This window comes from Dermacentor albipictus, unplaced genomic scaffold (genome assembly GCF_038994185.2).
Source record: "Dermacentor albipictus isolate Rhodes 1998 colony unplaced genomic scaffold, USDA_Dalb.pri_finalv2 scaffold_19, whole genome shotgun sequence".
Taxonomy (NCBI): Eukaryota; Metazoa; Arthropoda; class Arachnida; order Ixodida; family Ixodidae; genus Dermacentor; species Dermacentor albipictus.
This window is the reverse complement of record NW_027225573.1, coordinates 1794919-1814922: the sequence shown is the minus strand read 5'-3', so window position 1 is coordinate 1814922 and position 20004 is coordinate 1794919. Positions and strand designations below refer to the sequence as shown.

At 43.0% G+C, this 20004-nt stretch overlaps 1 protein-coding gene across 2 annotated transcripts in view; it reads right to left on the bottom strand.

Annotated features, from left to right (window-relative positions):
* The window catches only part of LOC139052148 (cGMP-dependent protein kinase, isozyme 1-like), a 455731-nt gene that overhangs the window by 117838 nt on the left and 317889 nt on the right, over window positions 1-20004 (bottom strand). For both annotated transcript variants that reach the window (XM_070529239.1, XM_070529240.1), the window contains one exon: window positions 7929-8158. In XM_070529239.1, the coding sequence (XP_070385340.1) occupies window positions 7929-8158 (230 nt within the window). The remainder of the gene's footprint in view (window positions 1-7928; window positions 8159-20004) is intronic.

The following is a 20004-nucleotide window of genomic DNA, read 5'->3' as shown; positions in this document are numbered from 1 at the left end:
CGACCATTTCTGACTGCTGAAACAACCACTGGAATTGCTTGTAGGGCTGCAACGGTTGTACTTAATGGTGTGCCATGGCCATTTGTTGCCGTGTTGCTGCCATTGCTGCTCCTCCAGGCAGTACTGGGGCGATTCTGTCAAACAGTAGCATCCGTGTAAATGCACTCAGCTGTATTATCATTAAGGACGGCTCACCGGTGACGATAATGCCTCTGAGTTCCTTCATTTTCTCCTACGTTGGCTGGAACGGGGTGAACAATGGCCGCCATCACGCACAGCCATGACACCGAATGTGTTGCGAGAAGAGCAGTTTGCGGATTCCGGAAATTCTACTTCAAGCGAGCTTTTCCGAAGTGGCATTTTCATTTGGACGCTCTACATTAGGTCTTCCTCGAGTATGATGTTAGTCCTGCCACTCTATCCCAAAGCCCAAGCCTGCGATTGCTCCCGAAGATTTGCGTCGCTGACTCGATTCACACTGGATTTTTTGCATTGACCGTAAAGTACATGTGATACTCAATATCATGCTTCACAGCATTGAGCCTAAATATATATCCATCGGTAGCGGGCGTCGTCCCATTCTAAGAGGAAAAAAAGGCTGCCCGTCAGTGATACTGCGCATTTTAATTGTTCGTTAGGAACATCTCAATGCGGCGTACTACAAGAAACTATGCAGATCCCGAGTGCTGTGGGAATCGATGTAAGCGAACCATTCGGTGCTGTTTGCGTCGATTGACGATATTTGGCGGTGATGTTGACTGCATACGACAGTCGTGAGGTGATATTAAATGTTACATTGCGTATGCGTCCCTTGCGTTTGTCTAAGTAGTGCACACCAGGAAAAAAAAAACAACAACCGCGAGGCATGCTTACTCGAGGCGTTGTTGTGTACTGTTCGTAGCCTGCGACTAGGTTAGCAGTCTCATTGTTTTATACGGCACATTGCACCGTGGCTGACGTGTTGATTAGCTTGGGTATCATCGTCTTGACGCTGAAGTACTTTAATGAGGCTTTGCGCCTGCATGCCCTGCATCCTTTTTCCGCACGGAGAAACTTGCAGGCTATTTATTTTTGATAAATAGCAGAAACGTGCGCTGACATACCTAGAATTAAAATTTTTTCCTGTTTTTCCGCAACTTTAGCCATGTATAGTAGTATCGTTTCCTTTACTAGGAGAGAAAGCGAGCCATGCTTGCTGACGGCGCCTTTTCTTTCTCTTGCAATCCTTCCATGTATACAGGCTGCCACGAGTGAAGACCGGCAACATTGTTATTCACCCGTTTCCTGAATGTGCTTCCTTTACCCATTTTCTTTCTCCTTTCTCTCCTTCATCTCTACCATTCTATATTGATATCTTTCCTCGGGTCTGTTGCGCGAGAGTACAAAGCTACGCGCTCCAGCTTCTGCAATGCTTTTTCGGGCGCGTGATTACAGCTGTCCAGAGGGCACCCTGTCGACGGCCAGAGAGTTCCAGGGGGCATTGTGGTGACTCCAAGGGTGCCCTCGTTAAACAGGTCTGATAGACCCTTCTCCCGCGTCCCTGCAATGAGCATTATACACGTCGCGGCCTGCCAGACAGCAGCAGCAGCACTGCGAAAGTAGAACGAAGAGGGAAAGAAAGCTTCGCTTTAAAGGAGAAGCGCTCGTCTTCTCATTAGTGCGCTCTGTAATTCGCCTTTGATTACAGCTGCATGTGCCAAGAGGCAGCCGGCGTCACTTTCTACTCCTCTATTCAGGATGAATACCCCACGCGTACCAGTCTACTCGCACGCGCGCGTTCAGCTGGCTGCATGGTTGGAAGTTTCCGAGGCAGCAGTGGGAAGAGGAATTTACGAAAAAAAGAAAAGATGCGACAAAAGAAGTGAACTCCGAGTGTTCTCGCGCAACCTCTAAACTTTTTGAGCCCTATATGCGAAGTACGACACAAAGACAACACAATTTTTTTATAACAGTTCACAAAACTGGGTAACACAGTCGAGCCTCACGTGCTGAGGAACATCGCGTTACGCTACGAAATAAACACAAATAATTAGTCCCATCTAACGCACTTTGCGCGATATTTTCTACGAGAGGTACCTCACTGCCACAATCGTAAATGAAGATTAGACAAAGGCGACATTTCTTGTCGCTTTTGTCTTTTGTCTTTAAATTTATGAAAATACCTCAATGTATTGGCGCTTAAATAATTTTTAGTGAAATATAAATCACTGGAACAATCAAATAAATTAATTACAATAAACAATTAGTAGTTTTGCTAGTAAAAACATGGCAACTTTTTACATTCTTCGTTGAATTACTGGACAGACCCGCTGTGGCCAACACGAGCTTTCAGACGCGCGTGCGGCACAAGCGAGAGCCTGTGCGCACGTTACAGCTTCCATTGAGCCACACACACGGAAATGAAACACGTGAGTGACAGTCAGTCTTGCCACTGTCTTTCGCATGCGTCACGTTGCATATCAAGAGAGCGAAACGGAGACTTTATTGACAGCAAAAACGTAGACGCCGACCTCAGCTAGTACGCTCTAGTCTGCTATACTCTGCACTGTGGAAGAGGGAAGAAATTGCTTATACAGTTGCTTCGATTCTCGCCTCGTTTGTGCTGCCTTTGGGATCAGCCCAAGTCGAAATAAAACAGGTCGTGACGTTTCTTCTCCTGAGTACAAAAAAGCACTCGTTATGCAACCGCCGTCATACAAACATTTTTGTCTCGCTGCTGTCCTGACGCACACGTTCGAATCGCACACGGAACTGGCTCACGTGCACAAACACGTTGGTCCATCTGGTAGCATTATGCTGGACTCCAAACAGTGCCAGATAAATAGCTGCCTGCAAGATTCTTCGCATAACATTAGTCCCCACAGTGTGCGTGGGGTGCATAATTTTTCATTCTTTTTTTCTTTTCGTGCCTGTAGTAGCTGTAGTACATGTAAGTACTAGCACCTAATTTATCAGCGCACGGTAACTGTCACAAGACAATATCCCTTTGAGCATAACGCCTTTGGCTGCTATCTGTAATCGCATAATATGTATGTATGTATGTATGTATGTATGTATGTATGTATGTATGTATGTATGTATGTATGTATGTATGTATGTATGTATGTATGTATGTATGTATGTATGTATGTATGTATGTATGTATGTATGTATGTATGTATGTATGTATGTATGTATGTATGTATGTATGTATGTATGTATGTATGTATTATAGCGTTCCTAACTAGAACGGCAACACAAATGACATAATCTAAGTGAGACGGGTGTCGTCCGTCATTTTATTCCAACTTCTTCCTTCTCACTTCTCCCCTAGCCCATTCCTTCGTCTTCTTTCATGCGTCCAGCGCAGACCGCTTCACTCTTCCGGATTTCTTTTAATTACACCTCCTGGGCTAATACTTGAATACGTTTACAATAGCGGTGCACTCCGTTTGGCCCGAGGCTCCGGCGTACCAGACATTCTTTAATATTCCATGCTGGCATGCAGTCTTAATAACTTGAAATGGTCCGCAAAATTTTGAATTTGAGGGCACGGCTCCTTTCTTTACAAGGACATAGTCTCCAGGCTGTATGTCCGGTATCTCGCTACTGTGCCTTTTATCAAAGTTTCGCTTCATGCGGCGCTTGTAGATCTCCTGTTCTTTGACAGTTTTCCTTACTTCCGCAAGTTCGAGGTTCTCTAGGAGACCTAGCTCACGATCTGCAGGAAGTATGGGCGCTGTACCTGAAGTTACAAAATGAGGGCTGCAGCCTAAACCCATGGTGTATGATCTGTTGTGATGCTTCACAGCGGCCTCGAGACAGCACTTCCAGCCACCGGCAAAGTCTGGATACACCTTCAGATACTATTTGATGTCTCGTATGGCATGTTCCGCTAGGCCGTTTGCTGCCGGGTGGTATGGAGAAGAATACTTTATCATTATTCCGTGCTCCTGGGCCCACTTTGATAATTTGGCACTCCGGAAAGCCGGCCCGTTGTCGCAGACGAGCGTCTTTGTGTGTTTAAAACACTCAGCTTTGAGGAGGTCTATTACGCTGTTTGCATCTTCTTTGCCAGCTTTAGCCGCAATCGTCCGTGTGCACTCATCTATGGAGAGCAAGAAAGCTTGCGTTCGCTTGACTCCTTCCCCCTTCTTTTTGAGCTCCGCGAAGTCCAAATGAATTACTTCGAACGGGACGCTTGAATATTCAGGGTTTGTCATAATGTCTGTCGATTGCTTGAATTTAACTTTGTTCACCTGGCAGAGGTGGCATGTGCGGATGTAATGGCTGATGTCGTTTTTCATGCCCGGCCATTTGAATCTCATGAGCAATTTCTTATAAGTGCGCCAGAAGCCATCATGTCCACCCGATTCAAGGGTGTCGCGGTATAGATGAAGAATCCTTGGAATCACAGTTGGTGGTACATGATACCTTCCATTGATAAACTGGAGCTCTTCTGTACCTTCCCATAGCTTAATATGATTGATTGTCTCTGGATTATTGCTTGATTCCTGTACAAGTAATCTTGATAGTGCGTCAGCGTCAGTGAGGAGTGGGCCAGGACGGTGCGAAATTACGAAATCAAATTGTTGCAGATAGTTCACCCATCTAGCAATGCGGCCTCTTGGCTGGGCCATGCTCAGAAGTTGAGTCAATGCTTGATGGTCCGTGAAAAGTATGAATTTGACACCTTCCAGGTAAGTACGAAAGTACTGCACAGCTTTTAAGACGGCCAGAGCTTCCTTTTCTGTGGTACAGTAATTGATTTCGGCGGGTTTCAGGGTATAGCTGTAGTACCCCACGTCGTAGTGTTTGGTTTGATCAGCTTGTTTGGATGGCTTCTGGTACAGAACTGCACCGGTAGCATGATGTGATGCGTCCGTGTTCAGCACGAAAGGCAAAGAAAAATCCGGTATTCGCAAGATGGGGTCCGACGATACTAGTTTTACAAGCTCACGATAGACAGCTTCACACTTCTCGTCCCAATGAAAAGGCACGTCTTTCTGAGTTAAACGTGTGAGGCACCTTGTTCTCAGTGCGTAGTCTTTGATAAACGCCCGGAAGTGTCCTGCAAGGCCAAGAAAAATGCGCAGGAAGTGCACATCATAAGGCTTTACCAGCTTGGAGATTCTCTCTACCGATTCTTGCTTGGTGCTTTTAGTCTGTCCATCAAACACCCTGCCAAGAAATACTACGGTATCTTGAAAGAACGCACTTTTCTTGAAGTTGACTTTGAGTTGGGCAAGACTGAGGGCATGAAGAACTTTTGAAAGATGACTACGGTGTTCGTCCTTTGTCTTTGAGTAGATGATGATGTCGTCGATGTACACATTGAAAAATGTGCCCAGGTAAGGTTTCAGAATGTCCGTCATAATCTTCTGAAACCACGCAGGGGAGTTTTTCCAACCAAATGGTAGGCGGTTGTACTCAAACAAGTCAAATGGGGTTATGAACGCGGTGTACTTCTTCGTTTCTTCACTTAGTGGAATCTGCCAAAAGCCCTTGCAGAGATCTATTCGTGAAAAACAATGGCAACCACCGGTTTCGTCAATGATGTCGTCGATTCTCGGCATTGGATAAGGTATCAATTCAGTTTGACGATTGAGAGCCCGGTAGTCTGTGCAGAGGCGGAATGTCCCGTCTTCTTTAGGTGCAATAGTTATAGGAGAAGCAAATGGGGATACAGAAGGCCGGATGATACCTGCGTCTAACATTTCTTGCAACTCCTTTTTCAGCCACACCTTTTTATCTCTGGACATATTATAGGGGGTTCTACGAACCACTGTTTTATCTGCGAGCTCGAAAGGAACGACATGGGATTTCATTGCTGGAGGGTAGCTTCCCATGCATATAAGCTCTGGGTACTTAGTCTTGATGTCTTCGTGGTGAAAAATTAACCTTGATACACTAGGTTCTTCACCAGGGTCTTCTGTTCTTATCGTGTCTTCGGCCATTACCTTGTCATCCCAATAGAGGTTCATCTTAGGTTTTTTCATGTCTGGACGGGACAAAAGAAAATCGTAGGTGACATTGGGAATGGCCAATACGTCACTGGTAATAGCATTTCCTTGAAATTCAATAGCCAGGGTTACCCATTCGCTATGCATGGTCACTGACCCATCGTAGGCTTGGACACGCAATGTTCTACCAGCGTGCAGACGACTGGCATCCACTCGAGTCTTGTTGATAATAGATACCGAAGCTCCACTGTCAACGAGAGCCTTCACTTCAATGCCATCTACCCTAATGGGGGCGTACAATAAGCTTGACGACACCAAATACACTGTCTCACTTAAGCTCTTTTTCTGGGGCTTGTGATGCACGGTAGACAGATTATGTGGAAGTAGGTTGCCGTGAGCTGCGGTGATTGGTTCTTCACCATCCTCACAGTCATGATTTACGCTTCCCAGAGATTTGTTTATGAAGCTGTGTTCACATTCAGTTGACGGCAACGGCTCTAGATGCTCACTCAGCTCACGGGAATCAAGTTGCTCTGTTCTACCATCTGGCTGTCTTCTCGATGTAATTCTTGGCACTGAGGTCTGTAGAAAGTTCAGAAGGTCATCAAACGTTCTTGGACCTTTGAGCTGGACATGACTACGGATCTCGATACACAACTCTTGCGTTATCAAAGCTACAACAGCAGAAGACGACAGCTTCGGTTCTGCAGAATACAATAGGCGACGCTTCTCAAGACAGTACTCAAGCAGAGAGCCACCTGTATAACTGAACCGCAGTGCCGCATCCCATCTTTCTACTGCGTTGCCTTCGAAAGCCCCTAAAAAGTTGCTTTTCGACAGTTCCTAACATGTTGTTCCATGATCTATGAGTTGCACGTCATACCATTTTCTGGCTACACCGCCCAAATAGCGGCGCATATGCAAAATCTTTGTGTCGTCGGAGTGCCACAGATTCTTGTCACAGGCGTACTCGAAAAACCACAGCCAGTAGTGTGCATTTTGCGATTTTCCTTCAAAAACATCTGGTTCAACAATGCTTCGTGCTGACTGCTCTCGACTAAGCGCTTGGACGAAAGTTCTCATTATTTCGATCTGTTGTATAATGTTCCTTTGCAGTTCCATAACACCCAAGTCTAGGCTCACCTTCCCGGCAGCCGTTTCCTTTTTGAGGGTGCCACGTCGTATGGGTTCCAGAAAGAGTTCGCTCAGTGTCTGCAGTTGTAGATTCACTGTCACCGAGCCTGTTTGCACGAGGGCATGGCGGCTGATTGCAGCTTGTTGCAGCACCACGTTGATCAGCGCGTTAGAACTAACTTCAAGAGGAAGGTCCGTCGCTGGCTCACCGTGCACTTGGTATCGGGTGAACACAACAGACTCCGATGACGCCTGGTCGACGAAAAACGTCACCCGCATGGCTGGTCTTCGAAAACTGTCGACTGCGCCAAAATGTAGCGTTCCTAACTAGAACGGCAACACAAATGACATAATCTAAGTGAGAGGGGTGTCGTCCGCCATTTTATTCCAACTTCTTCCTTCTCACTTCTCCCCTAGCCCATTCCTTCGTGTTCTTTAATGCGTCCAGCGCCGACAGACCGCTTCATGTATGTATGTATGTATGTATGTATGTATGTATGTATGTATGTATGTATGTATGTATGTATGTATGTATGTATGTATGTATGTATGTATGTATGTATGTATGTATGTATGTATGTATGTATGTATGTATGTATGTATGTATGTATGTATGTGTGTGTGTGTATGTATGTATGTATGTATGTATGTATGTATGTATGTATGTATGTATGTATGTATGTATGTATGTATGTATGTATGTATGTATGTATGTATGTATGTATGTATGTATGTATGTATGTATGTATGTATGTATGTATGTATGCAATCTTTAGCGCTACAAGCGAAGGTACGTGTGAAGTCCTGCATATGTGCTCAATGCTTTGAACGCGACCTATGGCTGCATCTCACCTGTCTCTGAGCAGCGACCACACCTCCCCGCCGAGGCATGCCTCCATCAACATGTAGACGTACTTCTCGTCTCGGAAGGTCTTGTACATGCGGCAGATGAACGGATGGCGGCAACTCATCATGAGCGCCTTCTCGCTCAGCACGTGCTCCTGCTGTTGCGTTTCCACGATGTGCTTCTTGGTCAGGCACTTGAGCGCGAACGTCCGGCTGCGGTCCTGTACATACTGCACCTGCAATCAACGCGTAACACGCGAAGGCCTGCTGTGTCAACCACCAGCCCCACATAGCCATTATACAGATATGCCTTAACGGGGTGTGAACTTTGGCGAGTTCGCAATCGAAAGTAAACTGCCGCTTTTATAGCTTGACGAATACTTGGCCATCTGACAGGAGCCGTATTTCGAAACAGCTCGATGATGCAGATGTCTGCGATAGCTGGAACGCCCGTTTTCTGTAGGTTCTATCTCTTCGGAGACGCAGTACTTTGTTTTACAGTTGCAAGGAATATTTATTTTCTATCTAGAGAGACAGAAGCTACTCAATCTTGTTCTTTAGCTTTCTCTCCCTGCCTCGCTCATCATATTACGATGAAAATAAAGATATTATTGTTATTATTACAACTATAATTACTATTATTATTATTAATATTATTATTGTGGTAGTAATTATTATGCCGTTGCTGCTCCTCTAATGTCACTGCTAGTTTCCAACATTGACAAATCCCATTGTCATTACTCCTGCCTTGTGCAAAAGTCATACCATAACACATTAAAAGAGAAAGTTCAAAGTCTCACACTATAAGTAAACGAGCCTTTGTTTTCTTCAATGGGGACACGTAGACTACATTCCAGAGGTATGAAAATCTAAAGGCGGACTCCTCCACATACCTCTCAAACGTCACAGCTATAATGTAATGAAAACGTTAAACCCAGACACGAAGAAATATTTCTACTACTTTCTAGTGAATTTCTCATAAATAAGTCTGCAATTACCATTTGAATGTCTACAAGCAGAGCAAAGCAGCGCTCCGGCTCTTTTGACAGCAGTGACTGAAATTGTCGTTACTGTGACTCTTACTGCACCCTCAACGCATCTGCAAGGATTTGCAAATTTTAACCGAATATTTCCACAGCACGTCCCCGCAGTCTGGAATAATGATTTGAAACCTTGGATATAACATGCGACAAACAGAGTGTTGTGCTGCTTTACTCGCTGCAGGCAAATCCTGGAATGCAGATCTCTCGAGAAATTCACGCGCCGTAATCTTTTGACGTCGACTGCGCACCGAACCCCTTTCTTAGTTTTCGTTCTCTACAGTGAAAACGGAAGTGTCCTCCACTTCTTATGTAATCATATTGATTGAGAACTCGTTTTCCACCACGATTATCCATTAATAAAGCAATAATTATATCCACCCATGCTCGCATACCTCCTTCGTTTTGTTTTCTTTTCTTCTTGTCCTCTAAGCTCGGTCTAAGAGGGGTTGCGCTCTAAGCCTTGCTATCGAACAAAGCTGTATCAAGTACATGATCGTAATGGCCTTGCATGCCGGGCTCCCGTGCGAGAGGTATGCAGCGGCGCTAAAGAACGTGAGGGGGCCTAGACGCGCACGCGACGCCTTCTTTTAGGGCGATGACATCTCCAGTCAATGTTGCCTAATGGTAGCAAGTATTGTGGAAACTTCACGGGCCGCCATACTGTACCCGAATTTGGCCAGAAGTCGCGGCGCATTTCTACCTTAAGTTGTTACGCAATAACATGTGCCGATGATGGCATGAAAATGATTAACATATATATTCTGAAATTTTGTTGGAATGTCCGCAGGAAACCTGCATGCACCTTCAGATATGTGTTACCCTATTTTTTTATTTCCACAGATATGCTTTATTTCATTGGAATTGTATGTCGCAATACTCAAAGGAACAAATTATCGAGCAATGTGCCACGCGCACGATACCTACAAGGCCGAGTCGCGCGCGGATGTGAACCCTCATCGACACAACACATCGACTCCCTGCGCCAGCTAGCGGCTCTTTCATGGAACGGAAGTCGCATGAGTTCGCTTTCCTCCATTAGATGGCGCCAACGTTTCGCAAATTCACTTATCGCGGTTTTATTCTTTTTTCCCGTGCCGTGCTTTGCGGTCCACTGCCCTGCGTGTTTCCGCAACTATACACGGTGTTTCGGCGAACAATTTAAAATATTTAAAAAAATTACCTGTGCCAGATAGAACAATTCTAGTCCATGAGCTGGTCTACTCGAAGAGCAGACATAACGGGCAAATACGTAGAAACGCATAATCAATGTGACAAATTCACTAAATAATTTTTACTGACTCACGTAATATCTGATGGCACATATTGCAATTTACAAATTCTAACGGGTGAGACTGCAAGACATATCCTCTAGTAAAGAATTGCGTGGATGACACCATTTACGAGATATCCACCGTCACACTTGCGGTAAATATGCATGTCGTTCCACTTGCTTTGATAACAAACTTCGTTTTACGCAATGAAGCACAAACTTATGGATCGCCAGTGCATTTTTCTTAAAGTTCGGGAAATAATATTTCGAAACTGCTGTCATCCTGAGAATTCGTTCCAGTTAAGAGGAAGCTACAGCTTGGCCCCACTCCAACGCAGCCTACTCAAATACATGTAAAACGCTAAAATGCTTTTCTGATATAATCTCCGGAGCGATATTGATGAAACTTGTTGCAATTGAAAGAGGCAGTTAAATTATAGTCACTGTAGGAAGTGGAATTTCAATTTGGGGCCTGAATTTTGCGAAAACAATTTTCAAAAATTGAAAAGTTCAGAAAGATAGACGCACGGAGTTTATAAATTAATAGCTCGGCATCAACAACAGATATCGCGGTTCTGTAAACGGCATCCACTAGATCGCTCAAAGCGAACAAATTCAATATGTCAATTTATATGTTACGCGAATTTGTTACACAAGGGTTCTGCAAAAGCTGTATTTCCATATTACTGATTTTTTTAGATTCATGTGTAACATATCACTTTTATTCGCTTTAGATGTACCAACAGATGCAATTTACGGTACTGTGATACCTATTCTCCTTGCCCAGTTACGTAGTTGTAAACTTGATAGTTTCGTATTCTGAAAATTTCAAATTTTGCCAATTTATAATAAAGAATTGAAGATATAAATTGAAAATTCTAAACAAACAGTCACTCGATTTGAAGATGTTCTTTTAAATGCAACCAGTTTTGTCACATTTGGTGCAGTGGTTGCCAAGAAAACCGAATTCTCTTTTTACAAGTATGTAGATAGGAGCGCCCGAGCAAAAGCCTTGCGAACTCCCAGGCAAGAATTTGTAAATTGCCGCATGTGCCATAAGGTGAGTTTGTTAATTTGACGATTTGTTAATTTGACAATTATGCGTTTCAGTTTCTTGCCCTAGTAATGTCCGCCTCTTTTAGTAAAGCATCTCATGCACTAGAAATGTGCCATCTGCCACAGACAACTTAAAAAAATTTTGAAAGTGTTCGTTGAAAGATATATATATATAAAGCAAGAAACGTGCATGCGAGCCACCGAGCATGTTCATTTAAGCTGCCTCGGTATCTTAATGCACCACTTGCACTTTGCCTGAAATTGCTCTCATAAGGAATTCAAGGAAACAAAGTACAAGAAGCTTAAGAACACGAGAAGTCCTACTGCCGCCTTTGAAGGAAGCGCGATTCCGTATGCGAAGCTGTGTTATTCGCGGTTTTGTCATCAAGAAAGAAAGGCGCAATGAGATAATTACGGAGTCGCTGACAACCAAAATATTTATATCGCACAGTTTGACATTCTTACTTCTAACCTCTTAATGTCCGATTTATTTTGGAGATGCACGAAACATCATAACAAAAGAAAGGCGAAAAAGTAACGTAATACTTACTTGTTTCTGTGGGCTTTGGACGAAATATTGAAAGCATAAACGGCAAAATTTTGTTGATGTGCTGTATTTCTCAAAATCAGCATTTCGCCAATTCGCAGCATTGGACATTGGCTCCTACTTGGACAAATGGTAAATGTACGTGCAGCCTCGAACACGCACCCAAGGAACAATTTTCTCGTTATTTTTTTTCCTCGAGCGCTCTCTATTGCACCAAAAGTAATGAATTCGACCGTACTGACTCAACGGCTGGTGGAAATAATATAGTAGCACGAGTTATACGTATGAGGCAGGTGTAACCCGCCGTGGTTGCTCAGTGGCTATGGTGTTGGGCTATGGTGTTGATCAAATCCCGGCCAAAGCGGCCGCATTTCGATGGGGGCGAAATGCGAAAACACCTGCGTACTTAGATTTAGGTGCACGTCAAAGAACCCCAGGTGGTCGAAATTTGCGGAGTCCTCCACTATGGCGTGCCTCATAATCAGAAAGTGGTTTTGGCACGTAAAAAGCAAAAATGCAATTTAATTGAGGCAGGTGTACACGTTTCACTGAAAACACACGAAAACTGTGTCTTGTACAGTTACGCCACTTGCGGCTGTGCGGCGCATATATTATATAGGAGTCGTCCAATAACGAGTCTTTCGAATAGAATTCGTATATTGAAGAGAGAGAGACGAACTTTATTGTCCCAGCAGCTCATTATTCGAGCCGCCGTCATTTGTGGTGCTGCTTTGAGGTGGGGAAGTTCCCTGAATCGGCTGGATGGGCTGCACCAGAAGTCGCCAGAACATAACAGGGAGAGATTGTGGTGGAGTGGTCGGGTGACTTCTGTTTTGTCAGCAATTTCCAATATCGCGAACACGCGACGCACTCGCGTGTTCCCTTTCATAAAGGACCACAATGTACGACGACTACATGCCGTTTCTACTTGGAACTGTGTCTTTTATTTTCTTGAGGATTAAGTTGCATAATTAAAGAACATCTCTTAAATACACAATTGCACTCTCCACGCTTCCACTGCATCATCTCTCATCGATCGGTGCAGGATATATTTGTGAACTTCCAGTCATTTTCCAACGTTGTTGCACTTTACGTACGAGAAGGGCCCCCCGAGAAGGCATTTGCCAAGGCTCGCAGTGTAAATACAATAGCGTGTACTTCTTCCCCGCTAACTTGATGTTATATATCACAAATATTCAAAGAAAATGCAACAAATGTAACTTAAAAGTGAACATGCTGAGTCTTGATGTAACCGCCGGGAAATAAAAACACGCAAAGGAAATGTTCATTTAAAATCAATATGCAAGTCTCCCTTTAGCCACGATGTAGTCTTATAGAAACGGACCAACTTCCTTTCGTGCGTGGCCCAGCTTGGCTGATCGCCCCAAAAGATAAAATATCAAGTGAAGAAAGGCCGAGAACAACACGCGAAAGGGCTTTGAATTGTTGGTAAACACGAATTCGGAGCGACTGCAGTTTTATCCCCGTATTCAGAAATGCACTTTAACTTGAATCCCATGCTTGACTTGATATAAATGTCGCCTCGTGTGAACGTGCCCAAGACGCTCATTGTGTTTGCTTTTGTGCGTTCACGACAGGCGTCATATAAATGAAGCCAAACATGCTCTTCAAGTTAAGATGCATTTCTGAATACGGGGGTTAGTGTCACTCATCCTTGCTGCGATCATGTACGTAAATTATTTCAGTAAGCTTTGGATAGACCTTTCAACCTTCCTGCCTGCCATAGCCAACGCTCAACTATGCATAGAATACAAAGTGTTTATAACACTTATTTCGTTCATTTAGATAGTTTTCCAAATCATGCTTATATATTTGTTCTATATATTTGCTGTCGTATTATGCCCAACTGTTCTTTCTTCTTGGTTACCTTTTCCCTCACTTTTTAGTGGCAACATCATCGAGTGACAGTTTTGTTTCTCGAGCAGCACTTCCGGCAGAGTTCCTAAGACGACCGGGGATGAAATTCAAGATAAATCAGAAAAAATAACGAAAAACAGCACAGTACAAAATTCCTGGGTTTAATTCTACATGTTATATGAGAGCATAAGTTTAGTTACAAGTTGAGTTACTAAAGTGCCTGGAATAATTAGAATTAAATAGGAATCACTGAGACGACAGGGAATGAAATTAAAAATAAATCAGAAAAAACAGAAAAATAGTACAGTATGAAGTTCCAGGGTTTCATTATAGATATAGTTTCAGATCATAAGTTTAGTTCCAATTTGAGTTACTGAAGTGTCAGCAGTAATTACAGTTAATTAGAAATCACTGATTACCGCACACCAAAGCACAGACACGCGCCACGTGAGTATGACTACGGCGAAATTCCTGGAAACCCGGAAGCATAAAGTGGAAATAATGACGTCACTACTGACCTCACAGACAAGAAGCTGGCATGATATTTAACCGGCTACTTATTGGGAAACATTTGCCTCCGAGTTTGGTTCGTGCGTTGCGTTCTCGTAAAGTTAACTTAAAGAACACCAGCGCCGAGGTGCGAGTGCCGCTAAGAGACACTTCTGTAAAAGATTAGGTTCACCTGCCATTTTTTTTACTTACATCGTTTCAGTTGTTCCTCATATACAAAATTTTTGGGGTTGTACCGCTGCTGCACCATTAAACCTTTAACTCGCAAGATAAGAAAGACCTCACCTAGAATGTTATTATTGCTTTATTCCTTCTTCCCATTGTTCAAATACATACAAAATGAAATATCAAAGGGTTTGTCTGATAACTAAGTGAGATACAGCAGGTCGAATACAGTGTTGACCAGTGTGTTAAAGGCAAATGTAGGTCGAAAACTTGTGTTTGGTACTTCCAGCGACAAGGTAAATGTGTGCTCTTGAGATGCACATCTATGGCGAAAAAAACAAAAGCTTTCTTAAATAAGAGAAAAAAATCGCACTAACGATAATATGACCACTATGTTCGCTAAGAAGAAAACGACGAGGTCTTCGAGTTTTGTCACAAAAACACCTGCTGCTGCTCACGGCCGACATTTTATGAATACCACTGTTGAGCAGGTAGATAAGTTAAAGTAAATTTAAAGCTACAGACTAATGTTTGATTTTGTCTAGTCTTTGTAAATGTTTTTGTAAGGTCAACAATATTGTTGAGCTGCTGTTAAAGGGTTAATACCTTTGGGGTGCCCCTTGACAAGTTGAAGGGCCATGAAACGGTGCCTCAAATACTCTAATCTTTTCATTCTAACTGAGAGCAAACAGGCCAATACGGTTATAACACAACGAAAACTGGGCTCTGGGCGCTGCACATTCTAAATAAAATGTTCAAATTGAACTTTCTGCCTTGAAGCCCCTCCCATCGAGAGCTGCCGCCATTTTGGCATTGTTGAGTGATATCAGAAACTGTGGCGAACTGTGCTGTAGGGTAGCCGCATGTCAGAAGAAAAACAGTCAGAACTCACATCGGGTTACTCAAGGGTTACTAGTATTCTAGTATGTTCATGTCTGGAAGGAATAATGTTTATTTTTTATTTATTTATTGATACTGCAATCCCGGTATCGGGATTATAGCAGGGTGGGAAAAAGAATTAAGCAGTTTCACAAAAATGGCAAAATGTAAACAAAAGAAATAAGGGTGCAGGTTGGAGCTCTGCAGCCAGCATCAGGAATACATTTGAACACGACATCAAACAGTAAAAAAATAAAATACACAATAGAACAGTAAAGTGATGAAATGCAGTAATACAGACTAGGCAATATGTTGAGCGAATAACGTCAGTGACGGTTGCAACACTTCATTGTTAGTGAGGTTATTCCAATCGGTAATAGTTCGTGGAAGAAATGAGTATTTAAAACAGTTATTACGGATGCGAAAAAGGAGTTAAAGTTAGCTGATGTCGTTGTCGGGTCGCATACCGTGACGAAAAATGAACTAAATTGGTGATTTCAGTTCTGTAGTGTCCTTTAATTAATTGGTACAAGAATTTAAGTCTTGCAGAACGATTTCACTCATTTATTGTCGGCAGACCAGCTTTGATTAAAAGATGTGTTATCGATGTAGGTCGGTAATTATTATATATGTATCGAGCAGCCCTCCTTTGATCCCTCTCTACTTTGTTTATGTTAGTCTTAGTGAATGGGTCCCAAATGATAGCAGCCTAATCTAAGGTAGGCAAGACAATACATTTGTAAGCAAGGAGGCGGACAGATGGAGTGGATAACCGCAATGCTCGTCTTAGGAAAAACAATTTACGAAAAGCGTTACACGTTATGAAATCAATACGTTTGTTCCAGCTGAGATTGTTAGTGACCCAGAGCCCTAGATATTTATATTCTGTCACTTCTGCAAGTGTCACATCATTAATACTGTAATCAAACGGTAAGGCATTCTTTTTGTGAGTAATCCTCATCAATACAGTTTTTTCAAAATTAATGGACATTTGCCATGATTCACACCATGCAGAAACTTTTTGCAACGTGCTATTTAGTAGTAATTGATCTGATAAATTTCTTACTTCTGTATAAATGACACAATCACCAGCGTAAAGCCTAATTTTCACAGGAATGTTAGACACAATATCATTAATATATATTAAAAACAATAGAGGCCCAAGAACAGAGCCCTGAGGGACCCCAGAGTGAACTGTAAGCTTGTCAGAACAATGATTGTTAAAAACAACGAATTGTTCCCTATTTAAAAGGTAGGCTGAAAACCAATTTACTAACTGTTTGTTATGAAGTATTTTGTCTAACTTATAAATTAACTTTTCGTGAGTGACCCTGTCAAAAGCTTTCGAGAAATCCATAAATACGGCGTCAATCTGTGTTCCATTGTTAATTGAAGAGGAAAAATCATGTATAGTTTCTACTAGCTGTGTACAAGTTGAGCAACCCCTCCTGAATCCATGCTGATATTTAGTAAAGAAATTGTTAGCTTCGAGGAAGTTTGATATGTGATTGTGAATTATGTGCTCAAGTAGTTTACAAGCAGTCGATGTTAGCGAAATCGGGCGGTAATTCTTGATCAATCGCTTGTCTCCACTTTTGTGAAGCGGTTTCACTCTTGCAGTCCCCCAGTCTCTTGGGATTTGACTTTCACACAAGGACCTTGTAAATAAAACAAACAAATATTTAGATGTCCATTGTGCATATCTTTTCAAAAAGGCATTAGGTATGTTATCCGGTCCAGGTGATTTCTTTACCTCAAGGTTAAGCAGCATACTTAAGATACCATGCTCACTAATGACAAGATCCTCCAAAGGCAGCAGTGAGGCTTCAAATTTTGGAAATATGTTATTGTCGTCAGCAAATACGGACTTAAAATGTTTATTGAAGACATATTAGATAGTTTGTGTGCATCACTGACCAGAACACCTTTGATTTCAAACTGATCATGGGACTTTGAGGTTGGGGAAACCGAACGCCAGAATTTCTCAGCAGACTCTGATATAAATTTGGGCAAAGATTTTTCAAAATAATGCTGTTTGTCAATGGCCGTTTGCTTTTTGAGCCGAGAACTAAGCAAAGCTATATTTTGTTCCAATTCCGGAGAAAGAATGTTTTCTTTTCTTTTCTGTTTCATGCGCTTCAGTTTTCTTTTTAGCTGCAGGGTCGCCCGAGAAATCCATGGGTTTTTTGTTTGTTTTTTAACAATAACCGGCACGTGATATTCAATACATTCATATACCTTGGCCTTAAACTGGTCCCAGAGTTCTTGAACACTTGCAGTGTTATTACGAAATGCAGCAAAATTAAAGGAAAGAACATCAATAATGGAAACATCGTCAGCACGGGAGAAGTTTCTAAAATGCATTTTAGGCCAAACTTTATCAAGAGTCATGCCGTAAAGGGTCAGGAGAACAGCCTGGTGATCGGAGATACCAGGTATCACTACACACTTAGTTGCATTGAGGATTGTTCCAGAAACAAAGAAGAGTTCTGAAATAGATTTTCAATTCCCTTGTATTCGGGTGGGGTGCTCTACAGTTTGCGTCAAGTCAAACGAGAAAGCTATATCAACATTGCCTCACTTGATTCGTCACTATGCGTTTTGAGTGCGAATGTTGACCAGTCAATATCCGGCAAAGTGAAGTCGCCTGTTAAAATAATGCGATCATTTAGCTTAATAAAGGTTGTCATATAATCTTTAAGGTTATCCAAGACCATGACAGGTGATCCAGGCGGCCTATACAGTGCTCCTACAGTATGCCGGACATTGTTATGGTATGCCTTACAGAAAATGCATTCAATATTAGGCACTTCAGGCATGCTCACTATATTTAGATATTCTTTAAAGAGTATGGCAACTCCTTCACCTTTACCACCACGGTCTTTCCGAAGTAAACTGTAGGAAGCCGGCACAAATTCACTATCGTGAATGGTATCATTTAGCCACGTCTCGGTTAAGACCACGATGTCAGGATCTTCGCAAAGTAAAATTCCTTCCAAATCACTCATTTTCTAATAAGCTTCTACAATTTACATTTAGTATTTTCAGTGATTTAGGAATGGGCTTGTGCTGTCAGTTATTTTTATTGCTCAGCTTATAACGGGCACCTTTAACTTCATCCCAGCCGTACATTACATTGTCAACGGACAGTTTATTGTGCATTAGTTTCACCTTGGCTCCATTGACCTTTTCTTGCGCGGCACTCTTCCACAGGTGCTTTCGTATTTCTCGCGTTCTGGTGGAAACGTCTTCAGAGATTGATATTTCGGAACCCTTTAGTTTGTGCGCGGATTTCAATGCTAACGCCTTTTCTCGGTAGTCTAAAAATTTGAGTATTACGGGGCGTTTCTTATCTTTAAATTTGTGACCAATTCTATGACAGCTCTCAATGCCGGAGACAGTTAATCCTAATTTGTCCTGAAAGACCTCAGTCACCACCTTACTTTCAAGCCCAGCTGCTGTCTCTTCGTCATCGTCAGGTAGCCCGTATATAACTAAATTGTTTTTGCGACTCCTATTTTCTAAGTCGTCGACTTTAGAAATGAGAGCAGAATAATATGTTAACGTGCAGGAGAAGAAAAAAAAAGACAGTTTCTTTATTCTTTTCTTTCTTTCTTTATGTTTAATGCCAATGTCGTCTGCTACATCGGTCGACAACGACGGAGAATTACGGAGTTGCTCGTGGTCTGGGCTCGATGAGCGGATGCGTGCTGGCGTCTCATTCAGATAATTGCCAAGAAGTGGCCGCTACAGCATATTCATCTAAACAATATTGAGATAATATGAGGATGGGAACAGGCCTGGAGTGCGGCCTGAACCCGGCGACCAGAACCGGTACTACACTCCCTCACGCAAGCAGGATTGGCCATGGATGAAAAGCTATGGGCAGTTAAAATTCACAAATAACTGTGCCTCAAAGCTTGAACACGGAACAGAGGAAGAGGTCAAGGAAGTGAAGATAGCCAGCTAGTAGTCATAACAAAGAAAGTGAGACAAACAGAGACGGCACAGTGGATGCAAAAGATGGAAACAAAACGACCAAGGGTGTTTACTAAGACGGCATGGAGTGAATCAGGAGGGAAAATATTACGATAACACAAAGGGCAGTGCTTTGCATTTTGAGGCCCGAGTTGCCTTGGGGGACTAAAACATAGCGGAGCAAATATTCACCACAGAGTGGGGCATGTGTCTGCAAACAATTAGCACGTCGTAATGTAATCCCAAGATATTCACCCAAGAAGACCTGCAGGAAACGTCCACCTTCCAAAGTGCTGGAGTTGAAAGCAGATGGTTGGTTAGCTACCATATCTGCTAATAAAGAGCGTTCTGGTTAGTCAGATGGTGTAATGACCCCCTGGAAAACCGTTGGCCCCGGATTCAATCCCCACACCAGGAGCAGTTTGTCTTCAACTACGAAGCTTTCTTTCTGAGAAACCCGCCTGTGTTTGCTTTGTAGCTTCGTGCTACAGTCGGGGGGAGGACAATGTTCCCTTCCGTTAACCTTGCTCTACCTAGAGGGCTTCCGCTGAATTGACGTGCCGTATATATTGGCTGTTTGGCTACTTCGTTTGTTAGGTGAGCTGTGCACTGCGGCGGTGAAGTGCACCACACGTTCTTCGCATGGAGTGTGGCTACGCGTACACGCAGGGTCTCGCCGCGGAATATTTGCGTCGTGCGCAGTGCTTCCGTCGTGCGTGTTAGGTGCTCACTGGAGGGCGCCTTGAACGGTGCTGA